This window comes from Scardinius erythrophthalmus, assembly GCF_964197995.2.
Source record: "Scardinius erythrophthalmus genome assembly, chromosome: 14".
Classification (NCBI taxonomy): Eukaryota; Metazoa; Chordata; class Actinopteri; order Cypriniformes; family Leuciscidae; genus Scardinius; species Scardinius erythrophthalmus.
This window is the reverse complement of record NC_138234.1, coordinates 29,179,147-29,195,256: the sequence shown is the minus strand read 5'-3', so window position 1 is coordinate 29,195,256 and position 16,110 is coordinate 29,179,147. Positions and strand designations below refer to the sequence as shown.

Below are 16,110 nucleotides of genomic sequence, written 5' to 3'. Positions count from 1 at the left end.
ATAGCATACACAGATGAGCGGCTAGCGAGGTCATTGGCTGTGCTGCGGCAACAGAGGCACAGAGGGGTAGTGCAGAGGGTTTAGCCTCCTTGCCCCTTTAAGGAAGCGGACGACCAGGTCGTTTTTCCCTAGTGATTGCCCGGCCACGGGAGGGTGAAATGCCGCTATGGCCTCCACATATACTTTAAGCGTGGAGGTGGTGTGACCCGCGTCCAGAAGCTCTTGTAAAAAGGTGAGTACGCTCGGTATCTCGCACAAGTGTGGGCTCAGGTTTCTAGCGGCGCACCAGCTAGAGAACACTCTCCATTTCTGACCGTAGAGGCGTCTGGTTGAGGGCGCTCTAGCTTAGCTTTTGCCACTTTAACTGGGAGGTCCCCGGGTACCTGTTGAGCGGCCATACATGAAGGGCCCATAAGTCGGGATGGGGATGCCAGATTTCTCCATTCGCCTGCATGAGGAGATCTTTTCTCAGTGGGATCGGCCACGGGACTGATTTCAGCAGTTGTGCCAGCTCGGAGAACCATAGTCGGTTCCTCCAGAGGGGGGCTATAAGAAGCACTGCACATTAGCTCTCCCTGATCCGTTTGCTGACTTGAGGTGGCATCACGACCGGGGGGGAAAAGCGTACAACGGGCAGTTCGGCCATTCGTGGGCGAGCGTGTCCGTTCTCTTTGAACAAAATAATCGGCAGTGAGCGTTGTCTTTGGAGGCGAAGAGGTCGACCTCTGCCTCACCGAAGGTGCTTCATATTAGCTGAACCGTCTGAGGGTGAAGAGACCATTCCCCTGGGGAAACTTTGCCTCTTGATAGCACATCTGCACCCTGGTTCAGAATGCCTGGCACGTGCGCCGACCCCAGGGAGCACAGGTTGTGCTGAGCCCACAGAATTAGACTCTTGGCCATGGTGTGCAAGGTGTTTGACCTGAGGCCGCCTTGGCGGTTTATGTAAGCCATCACTGTCACGTTGTCCGTTCGGACTAGGATGTGGTTGTCCTTCAGGTACGGGAGCAAGGCTTTGAGTGCTAGAGCGACCACTCTCATCTCCAGACAGTTTATGTGTAGGCGCTTCTCTGGGCTCAACCAAAGGCCAGAGACAGGCCTGCCCTGGTAGAGGGCTCCCCAACCTAGGTTGGAGGCGTCTGTTGTGACCACCTTTCTCCTCGAAATCACACCTAAACTCACGCCCGACTGGTACCAGTCGACAGCTTTCCAGGGAGTCAGGGTTTTGATGCAGCCGCGACTCGCCTTGATCAGTAAGTGGCCGGCGCGCAACGCATGAGCTGGTACACGGCTGTTTAGCCAGCGTTGGAGAGGTAGCATTTGTCATAATCCGAGCTGGAGCACTGCTGATGCCGAGGCAATAAGACCCAACATCCTCTGGAATCTTTTGAGGGGGGCACGGGCGCTCGCTTGCTTTCATATGTATAGAGTCTATTACTATACCCAGAAAGGAGGTGTTCTGTCTGGGGGATAGTGTGCTCTTGGAAAAATTTATCCTCAGACCCAGGCATTCTATATGGCTGATGATCCAAGATCTGTGCATTATTAGCTGTGCCTCTGATTGTGCTATAACCAGCCAATCGTTGAGGTAGTTTAGTATTCGCACTCCCCGCTGTCTCAGGGGGGAAAGTGCTGCATCCATACATTTTGTGAATGTATGGGGGGGTCAACGATAGACCGAACGGTAGAACCGTGTATTGGTATGCTTGTCTCTCGAAAGCGAATCTCAGAAACTGCCTGTGATGAGGCGATATTTGGATATGAAAATAGGTGTCTTTCAGATCCACTGAGAAAAAACAATCTCCCGGGCGAATTTGCGCGACGATATGTTTGGTTGTCAGCATTCTGAACGGGCACTTCGCCAGTGCTTTGTTCAAGCGTCTGAGATCTAGGATGGGTCAGAGACCACCATCCTTTTTCGGGACGAGGAAATAGCGTCTGTACAGACCCGACTCGCTCTGCGAGGGGGGTACTGCTTCGATAGCACCCCTTTCTAACAGTTTGAGCACCTCGGTGCGGAGAACATGTGAAACATCTTTTCTCACTCTCGTCTCGACCACGGCTGAAAAGCACGGCGGTCTGCGAGCAAACTGTAGCGAGTAGCTTATTTCTTATGTTCAACACCCATTTTGATATGCTGGGGATAGCCTCCCAGGCTCCGACCCGTATTGCTAGGGGTTGAATAAAGGCTGGGGATGGGTCGCTGTGAGATAGGGACCCGGCCGTCAGGCCGTTTTGGGCTATAGATGCCATGTGTACAGCGCTTATGAGCGGAGGCGTGCGCTGCACAGTGGGCACACTCATATTCACATTCCCAGCATGGGTTAGAGGGAAAACTGATGCGGGAACAGTTTTTATGTGTAGCTGTGCGCGCTGAAGAGTGGGCACAGGATCTACATTTAATATCTCTCCCGCGCTGGTAGGGGGGAGAGTGAGTGTCGAGTTGACCGTGTTTGTGTGTAGGGGTGCGTGTTGTAAAACAGGCACGCTCACTACTTTTATTAAACTTACTGCGTGAGCGGGGGAGATATTTGTGACTGTAGGAACAGTGCTTATGTGCAGGGGTGCGTGCATGACAGCAGGCACACGTGCTACATTTATGTGACTTCCAGCCTGAGCTGGGGAAAAATTTGAAACTGTGGGAACAGTGCTTGTGTGTAGGAGTGCGTACTTTGTAGTGGGCACGTAACCTACATATGACACAGACAAAAAAGAGCTCCTTTTTGTGCTTTATTTGCATCACCGTAAAACCGGCGTCTGTTTGCAGGTGAGCATGTTTTGTAACAGGCCCATTGACTCCAACATCGCCGTTTCCAGCCACCTGAGAAGAGTACTGGGGAATGTGGAACAGCTTATATTTGCAGGGGAGCATATATTGCTGGGATTACATGGGAGGCGGGGTCAAAGTTGTCTACGCTACCAAAGAGAGTGAGTCACGTGGGGGGCGGGGCCGGCGCAGTCGAGATTCGAACTCGGGTCTCTGGCGCGAAAGTCTCAGATTCCACCACTGAGCCACAGAAGGGGTGTGGATAAACACAAGAGAATAAGTCTGTCTCTGTAAAAAGTGAGCCACGCGGGGGGCAGGGCCGGCGTGGGCTCATACGTTTAAACACTCATAAATACTCGAGCACCGTCATTTTGTGAACGGGAGGGTGCGAGGGGCGGGTTCGCTTTCTGTATGTAAGAAAGCTGGCCGCGAGCTCTGAGAAGAGCGCAGTATAATTTTTATCTGCCGCCAGAGCCGGGATTCGAACACACGGGTCTCTGGCACGAAAGCCTAGAATTCGCCACAGGGGGAAATGACATAAGCTTTCAGTTAGCGTGAGCAGATAAGAGAGCGTCATGTGAGTCACGCGGAGGGCTTCGGCGTGGGCTCATATGTTTAAAACGCTCATCCATACCCGAGCCCCGCCATTTGAACGGGAGGGCGCGAGGGGCGGGTTCGCTCTCTGCACGCTAGAAAGCTGGCCGCGAGCTCAGAAGAGAGCAGCATAATTTTATATCTGCCGCCAGAAACCCATGATCGAATCCTGGCTCTGGCGGCAGATATAAAATTATGCTGCTCTCTTCTGAGCTCACGCCTTAGATTTCGCCACTGAGCCACAGGGGGAAAAGATATCAGCTTTCAGTTAGCGTGAGCATATAAGAGAGCATATCATCATATCAACATATCATCATGTTTTGTGTCGGCATTTGTTTGCAGGCGTGCATGTATTATAACAGGCTCATTTGCTGCAATATTGATATTTCCAGCCACCTGAACTTAAGAGGGGACTGAGAAATGTTTGAGAATTGGAGGTTGGTCCGGCCTTGGTGGGACTAAAACACTCTCTTTCCTCCTTTCGCTGGTGAGTGACGCATGTGAACGGGGCGCGAGGGTGGGATATCTTTCTTGTAACGTAAAGAAAGCTAGCCCCGGGTGCTGAACATTGCTCGTGACTGTCCACTCTGACATCCCTTGTGAACGGCGCAGTTTGCGCGGCTCAAACAAAGGGAGAGAGAGCGGGAAGAGGGGTCGAGCCCGCGGGTGGGGAGATCCATCAAGTCACATTCAGGGCAGCCGCCCTTAGCGAGTGCAGCTTCTGCATGGTAACGGACCAGACAGGAAGCGCAGAGGATGTGACGGTCTCCACCGACGAGGCGCAGTTGGTGCGAGACATTTGAAACAACGCCTCGTTGGAAATTTCTCTTTTAGAAGTGTCGCGGCGGCGAACACTTGTGATCAGGAAAGGATACGGCATGCCGGAATGGCTCAGCAGAACAGTGGTAGGCGGTGAAGGAAGCCGGCGTCCTCAGTACTGCGAAGCAATGGCTTGTCCCGCTGCTGGGTGCCTGTCAACGGCGGCGAAGGCTTCAATCCGAAGTTTCAGCGAAGTGGAGGTTCCAATGACTGCGTTAGCCGCTCATCTGTGTACACTGCGTTTTGAAAATTTTGGCTTCATATTCTCGAGAAAAGGAGTTTTCCCATAGCATAAGCTACTTACGCAATAGGAGAGACCTCTCGAAAGGGAACTGAGGGGTAGAAATAGGAACACATAAGAAAAGAATGAGAAACAGCTGTTTGCGCGTGCACATCCGCATTTATTACGAAGCCCGATCAACTGCGTGCTGCCGACACGTGAAAAACTAAAAACAATTGAAGGAGAAGAGACGGATAAAACCTGCAACCTGACAGATACCTTTTGTTTAATGTTTGTCTCTGTAAACAGCTGTTTTTGAACAGACTTGGTGTCAAAACAATTCGACCGACTCTATAAACATCAGCACCTCAACATTCGGCACCTTTACACTCCAGACAACAACCCAGAGATTCACCACTACAGCACCCCTGGACACCAGCACCTCAACATTCGACACCTTTACACTCCAGACAACAATCCAGAGATCCACCACTACAGCACCTCTGGACACCAGCACCTCAACATTCGACACCTCTACACTCCAGAAAACAACCCAGAGATCCCCCACTACAGCACCCCTGAACACCAGCACCTCAACATTCGACACCTTTACACTCCAGACAACCCAGAGATGCACGACTACAGCACCCCTGAACACAACAACGACCAAATCCAATCTGGTGTGTGAAAACAATGGTACCTTACTAAACGGAATCTGCCTCTGCCTAGACGATTGGACTGGAACTACCTGCAACATCTGTAAAACCCATTTAAAATATTGCATGCTATGTAGATTGAATAATTTGCTTAAGTTCTCAAGGTTACTGACAGTCTTCACTTTTTTTACAGCAAATTTCTGCCCTGAACAAAGCTCCACACAAACTAGTAAATTCACCTTTCCAAAAACGTTCTTAGGCCAGTTTGCTTCCTCAGTTGAGCGATGTCCATCAAATACACCAAATGGTATTTCAGTCTACCTTTCTGTATTTACAATATACTCTCTACTTTAAAAATCTCTTCATTTAACATGAATATTTTTCAGCTGGATTCCCCAAAGCTTCGGCCCTCTGTAATAGATCTACTCACTTATTTGATCCTCCAAACACTCTAGATTGTGGTTTGACCCTGGACACCATTAATAATGATGTAAGTAATCATGTTTAATGATTGTAATATATAGTCATATAAAACATGAATTTTCCTCAGATGAAAACAGAAAAGCTTGCATGTTTGCATAATTGATATATATATATATATTTTTTTTGTTAAATTAAGCTTTCTGGAGGTCAAGCTGATGTCCTCAAATTAGCCTCCAGTACCCAGATCCTCACATCCATACCAGAACGGCTAACAGCCCACAACATCACAAATGCTGTAAAAATAACCAACATCCTTCTCTCCTGTGATGAAACTCCACAAAGCACGGTACTTATTAAACGATCTCCTGTCATGAGGGACATTTTTAGATTTTCTCCATTTAAACTGTGTGTGTGTGTTCAGTACCTGTTTGGAAGTTTGGAAACATTACCCTTTTTTATGTTTTTGTAAGAAGCCTCTTATGCTCACCAAGGCTGCATTTATTTAATGTAAAATATTACAAAATATTATTAGAAATTAAAAGAACTGATTATTTATTCCTGTGATCAAAACTGAATTTTCAGCATCATTACTCTAGTCTTCAGTGTCACATGATCCTTCAGAATCCATTCTGATATGCTGATTTGATGCTCAAGAAACATTTCTTGTTACTTCTTATTCATATATAAATGTTTATAATGGTTTATTATTATCATTATTAATAATAATTATTATCAAAATAATTATATATTATAAATTCATTGTATTATTATTATAAGAGTCAATTTTTAAATGTTAATTTTTAGGGTAACAATATAGCAAGACAATTTGTACTTGCTCTTGTTTGTCTTTTTTCTTTCTCTCTTTACTCTGCACAACTTGTTTTTCATAGTTTACATGTTGGTATTTCCATATGCAATGTAAACATTGCATATCAGTGCCGAATTTTCCAAACTTCACATGAAATAGACAGATATACTAATTTGACTACTCCAGGTACCACAGAACACTATACATAATCGACTGTGCAGGTCCAGTTTTAGATTCTGCGTATGCAACCATGCAAACACTTTTTTTTTGCACTCCTTTGCTAAGGTTTTTCTGCTCAGCACTCATATTGTGATAAATCACACCCATCTCCCTCATAGAACCAAAAGTATGTCTGCAACATGTTTATAATACTAGATGAGCAAAAACATTGACCACATGCCTAATCTGCCGTTGGTCCCTCCACGTGCTGCCAAAACAGCGCCAACCCACCGAGGCATAAACTCTACAAGACCACTGAAGGTGTCCTTTGGTATCTGGCACCAAGACATTAGCAGCAGATCATTTGAGTCCTGTAGGTGGAGCTGCTGTGGATCGAACTTGTTGGTCCAGCACATCCCACACATGCTCAATTGGATTGAGATCTGAGGATTTTGGAGGCCAGGGTAACACCTTGAACTCTTCATCATGTTCCTCAAACCACTGTTACGACCTCTCACAAATATATATTGGCTCTGAGAGAAGAGAGAATTCGTAACATAAAGAAGAACGAATGAACGGCTGAATCACTGCAATGATTTATTTACTCACTCACAACAGACGTTACAACCACGAACATTTCATCCGGTAAATGGACTAAACAGTACGGACAACAGTTAACAGATATACAGCTACTAAAGACAAATTGTTTGCTGGTTAGCCCACGAGATCTGAAGACGCACTCCTTTCTCCTCCTCGTTGGCGTTTTATACAAGTCACTTCCATCAGGCAAATCCCGAATAGGTGCGTCCACCTGGAAACAGAAAGAGCGCGTGCACACGCTCAAAGAAATAGAGAGCGCGCGCACGCCCAGAAAAACACCAAGACAAACAAGGGAGGGACAAAACAAAGGAGAAACAAACGCAGATCGTAACACTCCCCCACCTAAAAAGAAAAAAAAAACATACATTTTTCTCTTTTTTTTTGTTTTTTTGTAGAGGGGTCAGACATTCAAACAAACAAAAACAACACATGAGACTCTATCCTCGCGAAAGAGCATCTGCAATGATGTTGTCACTACCCTTTTTATGCTTAATCTCTAAATTGTTTTTTTGGGCCAGTAAGGCCCAACGCATTAAGCGCTGGTTGTGGTTATACATACGTGACAGGAACACTAACGGATTGTGGTCAGTATAAACTACCACAGGTAAAGAAACAGCCCCAAGGTAAACGTCAAAGTGTTGTAGCGCCGTTAACATCGCTAAGGTCTCTTTCTCTATGGTCGAGTGAACTTAGTAGAGAGGTAAGACACAGGATGAGAAAATCCATCAGCACCCTCTTGCAGAAGGACAGCTCCGGTTCCCGTCGCACTCGCATCTACCTCCAACGTAAACGGCCAGGACAGGTCAGGAGTTGACAGAACTGGAGCACTACAAAGAAGAGACTTAGCACACATAAAAGCATGTTGGCATGTGTCATACCACAGAAACTGTTTCTTAGGACTGCATAGAGCAGTCAAGGGTGCCACAATCATAGAGAAATTTTTACAGAAGCACTTATAATAACCGGCCATTCCTAAGAATCGCCGCAATTCCCGCCGGGTCGTAGGAACAGGATACGTCAGAATAGCAGAGATCTTAGCGTCAATTGGTCGAACCTTTCCTCGACCAACTTGCATCCCTAGGTAAGTAACAGTTGCCTTCGCAAATTCACACTTTCTCAAGTTAAGTGTGAGAGACGCACTAGAAAGACGACTAAAAACAGTCTGTAGTGTTGTCATATGCTCATCCCAAGTGGCAGAATAAATTACCACATCATCTAAGTACACATTACACTTAAAACTAACTCCATAAGACGCTGAAATGTCACAGGCGTGTTACGCAAACCGAATGCCATTCGCGTATATTGAGCAAAACAATCTGGTGTCACAAATGCAGCAATTTCAGACGCACGCGGAGTCAACAAGACTTGCCAATATCCTTTTAAAAGATCTAACTTCGTAATGTACTGTGCAGTTCCTATATTGTCAATACAATCTTTGACCCGCGGCAAGGGAAATGAATCTGACACCGTTACCGCATTCACCTTCCGAAAATCAGTGCAAAATCGAATCGATCCATCTTGTTTGGGAACTAAAACGCATGGAGAACTCCACGGGCTTTTACTCGGTTTTGCAAAATCATTCTGCAACAAATACTCTACCTCCGTTTTCATTACCTGTCTTTTATCCATTGAACATCGATATGCATGTTGTTTAATCGGTGAAGCAGAACCCACGTCGATATCATGCTGGAGAACTGAGGTACAGGAAGGAACGTCATTGAACAGAACAGGATAATTTTTAATCAGCTCCATAATATCTTGCTTCTGTTCAGCATCTAAATAAAACAACTGCTCCTGTAGAGAACCTAAAACCTCAGAGTTATTCAAGAACCCCCCAGTTAGCATCACACTGTGCACTTCCAGCCCATCCTCAGACTGTGCGTTAAACATGGACAATACAGGTCCCACTTTTTCGTTCTCGGTGGGTAATTCGAATACCATAACAGTTTCGGCCGTTTCGTTTGAACGCTCGGAATACGCCTTCAGCATATTCACATGACATAAACACGTCTTTCTACGGCGATCTGGAGTATGAAGCACATAATCAGTCTCGCTCACCTTCCTCATGACAACATATGGTCCTGAAAAACGTGCAACAAGAGCAGCCCGTGGTAAGGGCAGCAATACCAGCACCTTTTCCCCCGGCAAAAACTTTCACACAATTGCGCTCTTATCATATCGCCGCTTCATTTTTTCCTGCGATCGACCCAGTGCATGTTTTGCAGCAGCACAAGCGTCATGTAACCGCTCACGAAATCGCGTCACGAAATCAAGAACATTAGTTTTTTTAGCTTGCGTCACCAAAAGAAACTGTTCTTTTAAAACCTTTAAAGGTCCACGCACACAATGGCCAAAAACCAGTTCAGCTGGGCTGAATCCAAGAGACTCCTGTCTCACCTCGCGAACAGCAAACAGCACCATCGGGACGCCATCATCCCAGTCATTCTCAGTTTCAAGACAATATTTACGCAAGGAAGACTTTAAAGTCTGATGCCACCGTTCCAGGGCCCCCTGAGATTCTGGGTGAAACGCACTGGATACAATATGCGAAATATTCAAAGCTTCCAACGTTTTTTGATAAACTCTTGACAAAAAATTAGAGCCCTGATCAGTCTGAACTACCTTCACCAGTCCAAAGGTTGTAAAAAACTTTACAAGCGCTTTCGTCACCATAGCTGCCGTGATCTTGCGCAACGTAATCGCCTCAGGGAACCTTGTGGCTACACACATAATAGTCAAAAGATACTGGTACCCCGTTTTAGTACGCGGAAGTGGGCCGACACAGTCTACAATAACTCTTTCGAATGGTTCACCCACTGCTGGAATTGGGTGAAGCGGAGCTGGCGCAACGACTTGATTAGGCTTACCAGCCATCTGACACGTGTTACAGGTTTTACAATATCGAGAAACCTCAGTTTTTAAACCGGGCCAGAAAAAATGCTGAAGAATACAATCATATGTTTTAGTCATACCAAGATGACCTGCCCTGGGATGATCGTGCACCACAGCCAAAACATGTTGACGAAAATCCAAAAGGAACAACGATTTGATTTACAGAGCCCCACTCATTACCTTCCTTCGTAACTGAGCGTGCATTCCATTTACGCATCAACACGTCTTTATCCCAATAATATTGATGCTTCTCGGATTTCGTCCCTGCATTAGCACTCTCACGACATTTCTCAAGAGTAGAATCATCATCTTGAGTTTCAATCAGTGCTTCATGAGAAACAGGCAAAAATGCAGCCATTTCTGGCACAGCTACAATGTTAAGGTTTAACTCGGGTTCACCTATTTGTTCGTTACGCAACTCACCGTCTACAAAAGCACCCGTCAGCAAAGTATCGCACAAATCAACTTCAGGCTGACAAGCTGCCTTTACCTGTGCTCTTGTTGATACTGCACTGGCTGCAAACACATCAGGAAATTTTTGTGCAAGCTGTTTAGGATGCATTTCAACCTGGGGTATGTTAGTAACTTGCAACACAGGCATAACCTTACCGCCGGCAATATCATTCCCCATAATAAAATCAACTCCCTTTATGGGGAAAGAGGAACGAACGGCTACATCAAAAAACCCTGACACCAGATCAGATGTTAGCCATACTCTATGAAGGGGAACTGGCACATAACCCATTTCAATTCCTTGTACAATAGTGCTTGTTTCAAATGCAGTCTCCGTACAGAAAGGTAACACATCTGCTAACACAAAAGACTGCGATCCCCCTGTTCCACGTAAGATTTTCACCCTGCGCTGATCCTCAACTCTTCCAGTCAACGACACAAAACCCTCAAACACAAAAGGTTTAAAACAGTCTTCAGCACTATCTCCCGGAACAGGAGAAGATAGAGAAACGGTTTTAAGAAACACCACTCCCCGAGACTGACTTATCGCCTCAGGTCGCGTTTGTTTCTTCTTAAGGCTATAGCATTCAGAAATAGAATGCCCTATTTTACGGCAGTAGCTACACTCCTTCCTAAATCTCACCGCTAAAGGCTTCATTTTAGAGTCAGTATGACAAACTTCATTTTCTTTTTGAAAACTAGATCCTGATTCTGATGGAGATCTAACAAAAGTAGTTTTATGCATTAAAGCATACTCATCAGCCAGAATAGCTGCCTGTTGGACTGTAGTTACCTTTTGTTCATTCAAATAAAGAGCTGTACGTTCTGGAACTGAATTTTTTAACTCTCCAATAAACACAAGCTTGCGCAGAGATTCATAATCAGTAACCTTAGAGGCTTTAATCCACCTGTCAAATAATGTGCTCTTTTCCCGAGTGAATTCAACGTACGTTTGAGAAGCAGATTTTTTAGTCATACGAAAACGTTGCCTATAGTGCTCGGGCACTAATTCGTACGCACGCAAGATGGCATTTTTTTACGGCATCATACTGAACGCTATCCTCTAAAGATAATGACTCGCACACCTCCTGTGCTTTCCCCGTGAGCTTACACTGCAGCATCAACGACCAGGATTCTTTAGGCCATTCTTTAAAGCCATAGCTATCCGCTCAAAAGCCTGAAAGTATGCTTCCACCTCTTTTTCTCTAAAGAGCGGCACTAATGCAATATTTTTCGTCAAACTAAACGCAACTGCCGATGAAGAATCTAACACCGGGACAGGCGCAGAATTACCAGAGTCATTTTCAACTGCTACAGAGTTGGCAGTACTGAAGTCTACAGGCGATCGATTTTCTAACACCGGTTCCTTTTGCTGTCTCAATTCTAACTCTCGCAACCGAATTTTAGTATCTGCCTCGATACGATACATCTCCAATTGATGTTCTAATTAATCTTTTTCGCGCCTGAGCTCTATCTTGAGCCTCCAACTGCAATCGAGCAACACGCACTTTCACACGAGCCTGAGACATTGATGACATAGTAGAAATTGACAACGGTTCAAATTTTGGCATAGACAACGGTGGACCTACCATACCGATATTCAATGGAGTGACAGGAGCAGGAGCTTCTCCTGCAACAAGGACTGATGGTTCACCCTGCTGCGTTACTTCAGCGTCATCAGGTAACACCCCTTTTCCGATAAGACCAGCCAGCAAACAAGTTTTCAACTCTTTTTTAAGTAACACTCTAGAAACAGATATCTCATACTGTTGAGCAATAATATACAAATCCTCTTTCCGACAGTTGTCCAACATTTCAACCCTCGGTTGTTTAATAAATTCGTTCAAATCAAACGTCGCCATTATCAAGAAAATATGAATCAAGTAAGCATACTCCGGACCTCTCTACCTAGCCACAAAACTAACTACAACCTCTCTAATCTTCAGAGGGTTACCAGTTAAGAGATAAAATCTCTCCCCCGGAATACCTCCAAAAATAACAAACTAAAATAAAAAACTCAACATGATAAACAGTAATCTGACGGAAAGTCTGGCGCTAAGCACGGCCAGCTGGATCACTCTAAATAACCGGAGCAACTTACCCTAATCCTACGACGCGTTCTAAATCTCTTCAAAATCCCGGACGAGCCCCCAGTTTGTTACGACCTCTCACAAATATATATTGGCTCTGAGAGAAGACAGAATTCGTAACATAAAAAAGAATGAATGAACTGCTGAATCACCGCAATGATTTATTTACTCACTCACAACAGACGTTACAACCACGAACATTTCATCCGGTAAATGGACTAAACAGTACGGACAACAGTTAACAGATATACAGCTACTAAAGACAAATTGTTTGCTGGTTAGCCCACAAGATCTGAAGACGCACTCCTTTCTCCTCCTCGTTGGCGTTTTATACAAGTCACTTCCATCAGGCAAATGGTGCCCGAATAGGTGCGTCCACCTGGAAACAGAAAGAGCGCGCGCACACGCTCAAAGAAATAGAGAGCGCGCGCACACGCCCAGAAAAACACCAAGACAAACAAGGGAGGGACAAAACAAAGGAGAAACAAACGCAGATCGTAACACTATTCCTGAACAATGTGTGCAGTGTGGCAGAGTGTATTATGCTGCTGAAAGAGGCCACTACCACCAGGGAACTCCACTGTCATGAAGGGGTGAACCTGGTCTGCAACAGTGTTCTGGTAGTTGGCACGTATTAAATTGACATCCACATGAATGGCCAAACCCAGGGTTTCCCAGCAGAACATTTCCAAGAGAATCACTCTCCCTCCACCAGCTTGTCGGCATCCTACAGTGCATCCTGGTGTCATTACCTGTGATTTTTTACATTATAATTTTTATTATGTAAAAAAAAGGGACTCATTGGACCAGGCGTCCTTCTTCCACTGCTCCAAGATCCAGTTTTGACGCTCAAGTGCCCATTGTAGACTATTTTGACGGTGGACACATCTCGGACCACTGTTGGTAAATTCTCACCACTACTGACCGTGAGCAACCCACAACCCGCTTTGCCATTTCAGAGATACTCTGACCCAGTAGCCTTGCCATAACAATTTGGACCTTATCAAATTCAATCAGATCTTTTTTCCTGCCCATTTCTCATGCATCCAACATGTTGATGATAAGAATTGTTATAGTTTGCTTACAATCTAATCTACCTAGAACTTAATATGTGCTCTTGATAGGAGATGATCTGCGATATTTTTCTCCACCTGTGACTGGTCATAATGTTTTGGCTTATCAGTGCTTATACAAACCAGAGTTGTTTTGAGAAACTCTTTTTCTTCATTGTTCAGGATATTGCAGTGTCAGCAGTCGCCACAGTCAGTCAGCTCCTGAGTGCAAGTCATGGGATGTACTTTTCCGTCAACCAAACTGCAATAAATGAGTAACAAAACAATTCACACTCACTGCACTGACACTTACATACAGAACCATCTCAACCAAATTAGTAAGTACTTTCTTTTTGACCTGTTGTCTGACTTTTTAATTGTGTTTGTTTAGACTAACACAGACTCTACAGAAACTCTCTCTGTGTGAGAAGTCAAATCCATTGCTGGTGCAACCGAACATGGCAGTGCTGTCACTGAAGGGGCAAACTCCAATCCGACAAGTGCAATTAACCTCTTTTAAAGGCAAGTTTGAAGCTTAAATATACAACAGAACTCTCAAGAAAAAAGGTGCATTCATGACATGTCAAAATGACAAGTTGATTCTCTCACACTTACCTTTCTCGCTTGCAACAAATTGCGGGGAGGCCAAGTGTCTTCTCTCCACCAGGAGAGAACCAGGATACGTGGTACGTATCCACCAAGGTTCTGGTGCGAGTATTTGATGTCTGGCCTTCATAAAAAAAACAAGGGCTATGAACACCATGTGTGTGTGTATGTGTGTGACCCAGGGAAAGAGAAAATTGCTATCTTTCTGACTATGTAAATGTCCCTCCCCGTCCCATGGGAGTGAGGCTCGCCCCAAGTCTGATGCTTGTGGAGGCCCAGGAAGTCATGGCTGCCAACTCGATGTCAGCCACAGACTGAACTATGACACCCAAAGATGGAAGTTCAGATGAGTCAGAAGGCATAAGCCCGCCCTCTGATGCTGTGATTGATAACTCATCTTCCTCATGAGCCCAGATTAAGAAATTAAGCTCACCCATGGACGAGCAGCCTAACTCATCCAGAAACTCGACTGGGGGACACGAGTGTGCTGAAGAACAGGGGGCCCGCATTATCTCGGCAGAAGCTCTCCCAATGTAACCTCCAGATTGTCCTGAGCACCTGCCGCCAAAGCCTTGTACCCAGAGGTAGAAGGACCAGGAGAGAAAGCAGCTGAGGAGACTCTATGCCTCTTGAAGAAGTATGAGAGTTGCGTCCGCAACGTTCCCATGGGCATGCTCTCGTAGTGAGTGTACGACCTATCCATGAACGCTATTTCATCATCAGGGTTCGTACCCCTTTCCAAGGTCAAATTCAAGCACTTTCAAGGTCCATTTTAAAGTTTTTTTTTCCACAAATTTTATTTTTCAAAATGTATCACTGTCTAAGTTAATAATGCCTATGAATAATACTTTTCATTAAATTAATGTCCAAATATTGCTTCCCAGATAATGTGATTTTCAGGCTGTAAAACTGAAGTAATTTCAAGGGCTGAAAATATGAAGACAGGATTTGAACAGAAATATTTTACAGGCCTTGGTTTTGGGACACATTCTTGATATAGACAAGGATTGAACAAAATCTGAGACAGTGCGGACAACAACCTGTAATTCCATTTTAACCCAGAAGACTCTGACAGGGCACAGACACCTGCCTGATAAATAGCTTATATTAATAAAAAAAAAATGTTTTCATTATATCAAGACATATCCATTTATCTGAATGGAGCCGTGTAAATATTGCATAAAGCCATCCTCAACCTTACAGTAGGCTACTTGTATGACACTCCATCTGACACGATTTCTGTTCAGCAATCAACGATTGTTGTTATGCACTGGGTTAACGTTTGTAGGTTTTAAGTTGCGGGTAGATAACATTACAGTTACTGTGCTGTAACTTTGGCTATGTTCACTGCATATTCCACAAACGAACGTGACACAACGGACATGTATTACAAACATTACATTATCACACCAAGTACTCTGTCATTAATGGCCCTTTCAGACAGGACACGGAATGCGCTGCATTATGAAACCCATTTGTTTCAATGGCTTGCGCCGCGTGAAGACGATTTGTTGCTGCGTTGACCAAAGCAGAGCGCAGAAATGGCGAGTTCACGCGCACGCCGCGATCAAAGTTAAAATTAGTTCAACTTTTGCCGCTGCACTCTGTGATGATTAGCCGCGCGGCCAATAAAAACGGGGCATCCAAACAAGCGCGGAAATCAAAATGAAAACTCCGCCTACTTTTGCTCTGGCCAACGTAGTACAAATCGCTCTATATCTGAAGAGCTACATTTAATTTCTTCATTTAATAAACACACTTCAGTCAGATAGGTATTTGTTGTGAAAGAAAAACAGTTGCAATTTCAAGCATTTTCAAGTATTTTATCCAAAATTGAAGCACTTTTCAAACCTTGAAAACACATCAAAATTCAAGCATTTTCAAGGATTTCAAGCACCCATACGAACCCTGCATCATGAGCGTGGTCCATACAGTGAAAACATCACTCGTGGCCGTCGAAGAGAGAAATCA

General features: G+C 44.9%; 1 protein-coding gene across 1 annotated transcript in view; it reads left to right on the top strand.

The window, feature by feature from the left end:
* Positions 1 to 4,239: 4,239 nt before the first annotated feature.
* LOC308702209 (adhesion G-protein coupled receptor G7-like) overlaps positions 4,240 to 16,110 on the top strand; it is a gene marked incomplete at both ends in the record, with an annotated part of 37,296 nt that continues 25,425 nt past the window's right edge. Inside the window, 7 exons of the mRNA XM_081384874.1 lie at positions 4,240 to 4,411; positions 4,710 to 5,159; positions 5,250 to 5,363; positions 5,443 to 5,546; positions 5,676 to 5,825; positions 13,717 to 13,808; positions 13,925 to 14,055. Coding sequence (XP_081241000.1) covers positions 4,240 to 4,411; positions 4,710 to 5,159; positions 5,250 to 5,363; positions 5,443 to 5,546; positions 5,676 to 5,825; positions 13,717 to 13,808; positions 13,925 to 14,055 — 1,213 coding nt within the window. The remainder of the gene's footprint in view (positions 4,412 to 4,709; positions 5,160 to 5,249; positions 5,364 to 5,442; positions 5,547 to 5,675; positions 5,826 to 13,716; positions 13,809 to 13,924; positions 14,056 to 16,110) is intronic.